Source organism: Spinacia oleracea, chromosome 5 (assembly GCF_020520425.1).
Source record: "Spinacia oleracea cultivar Varoflay chromosome 5, BTI_SOV_V1, whole genome shotgun sequence".
Taxonomy (NCBI): domain Eukaryota; kingdom Viridiplantae; phylum Streptophyta; class Magnoliopsida; order Caryophyllales; family Amaranthaceae; genus Spinacia; species Spinacia oleracea.
In genome coordinates, this window is record NC_079491.1 from 48,486,168 (window position 1) to 48,487,764 (window position 1,597).

General features: G+C 38.1%; 1 protein-coding gene across 1 annotated transcript; it reads right to left on the minus strand.

Annotated features, from left to right (window-relative positions):
- Nucleotides 1–603: 603 nt before the first annotated feature.
- On the minus strand, nucleotides 604–1,329 carry LOC110801130 (protein SRC2-like). The gene has a single exon (XM_022006447.2). The coding sequence runs from the start codon at nucleotides 1,327–1,329 to the stop codon at nucleotides 604–606; it is 726 nt and encodes a 241-aa protein (XP_021862139.2).
- Nucleotides 1,330–1,597: the final 268 nt, after the last annotated feature.

Consider the following 1,597-nt stretch of genomic DNA (forward strand, 5'->3'; position numbering starts at 1 on the left):
ACCTTTGCACTTTTCGAGCTTACTCCTCCATTGAGGCAGAAAATTAACAAACCCAGATTGTAAAGTTTTTTTTCCTTGATGATATCATCTTTGTTAGTTTGAATTATCGCCTAATTGATCAATTCAGCATCTTCACCATCGATAACTTTTATGTAAGCTCGTTTTACCGGAAATAGCACTTTGATTGTCTAACTAATTAATTTCATTGCTTAACTAATTAATTTCATTGCTTAATTAATTGTTTCGTTGTCTAACTAATTAGTTAGAGTGCTTCTTAACTAATTAATTTCATTACTTAATTTATATTACACCAATGTAAAACAACCTTATATAAAAGTTTGACTCTACCATCTACCATAGACTAATAAATCATCTCATACTTTCATTAGAAATTGAACTTCAATTTAACTTTTATTAAAGTTTCAATATACAAAAAAAAAAAAAAAAATTAAAAAGTTACACCGCATACTTGTATTATGCATTGATGCATGAGTGCTTCACTATATGCATAAGAAATTAGAAAAACAAATATTCCCATTCTACACACTAGAATTGTTCAAAAATTACGCATTCAAGTGCGATACAGAACAAATCATGAAACTACTAAAAATCGAAATCCCCGTCAAAGCCACCGTCATATCCATCATAACCACCGCCAAAATCAGATACCATATCTCCAATCAGAATTCCACCCAATGCACCACCCAACAACCCAGCGCCCATTCCCATCCCAAAATTATTATTCCTCCTTATCCCCATCGACTGAACTTGGTGAGGATACCCATGTCCGTACCCGTATCCATGTCCATGTCCTTGATATGGATATGCCGTCTGCGGTGGCGCAGGGTAACCTGACACAGTTTGCCCCCACATAGGTGGCGGAGGATAAGGATAACTCTTAGTTGACGGTATTGGCCCACCCCCTCCTACCGTAAAACCACTTCCTACACCACCGCCACCGGCAGTAAACTTTTCCCCAAACTTAAAAGAGAAATTCAAAACACCTTTCATTTTCCCAGACGCCTTCCTCACCTGATAACTAAAAGAACTTGCCTCTTTCCGGTCACTATGAATGGATAAAAGCTCGGTAACCGGCACCTGTACTTCTCCAATAAGCTTATCTCCCGGAAAAAAACGCTTGGAAAAGATCTGAAAACGGATAGAGAGGCGGTTTTGATGCGCTGCGGAATCGTTTAGTGTGAAACAAATGGGGTAGTTCCATGTAGGATTCTTGTCCCCGTTCTTATCGACTGGTGTTCGATTTTTTAGGGCAGTTGAACGGCGGTTGACGGCGGCGTCGACAACAGAGATAACAACGTAAACGTCCATCTTCGAGAACAAATTTACGTGTTTTAGGTCATTTGCTGAGAGGATTATTATGTCTAAGGTACGAAACTCCATTGTTGTTTGTTAATTTGAGCAGTACGTTTGATTTGAAGGAAGTTTGATGGGGTACGTGATTCTTTTATATATAGTTGAAGAAGGAAGATCGAGCGAAAGAAGTTAAATAACCGACCTAAAATGACGTGTTTCGTGATTATTTTAAGCTCATCCGCAATTCTTTACGTGTTCTTAAATTGCGTTACCACGTATTCTA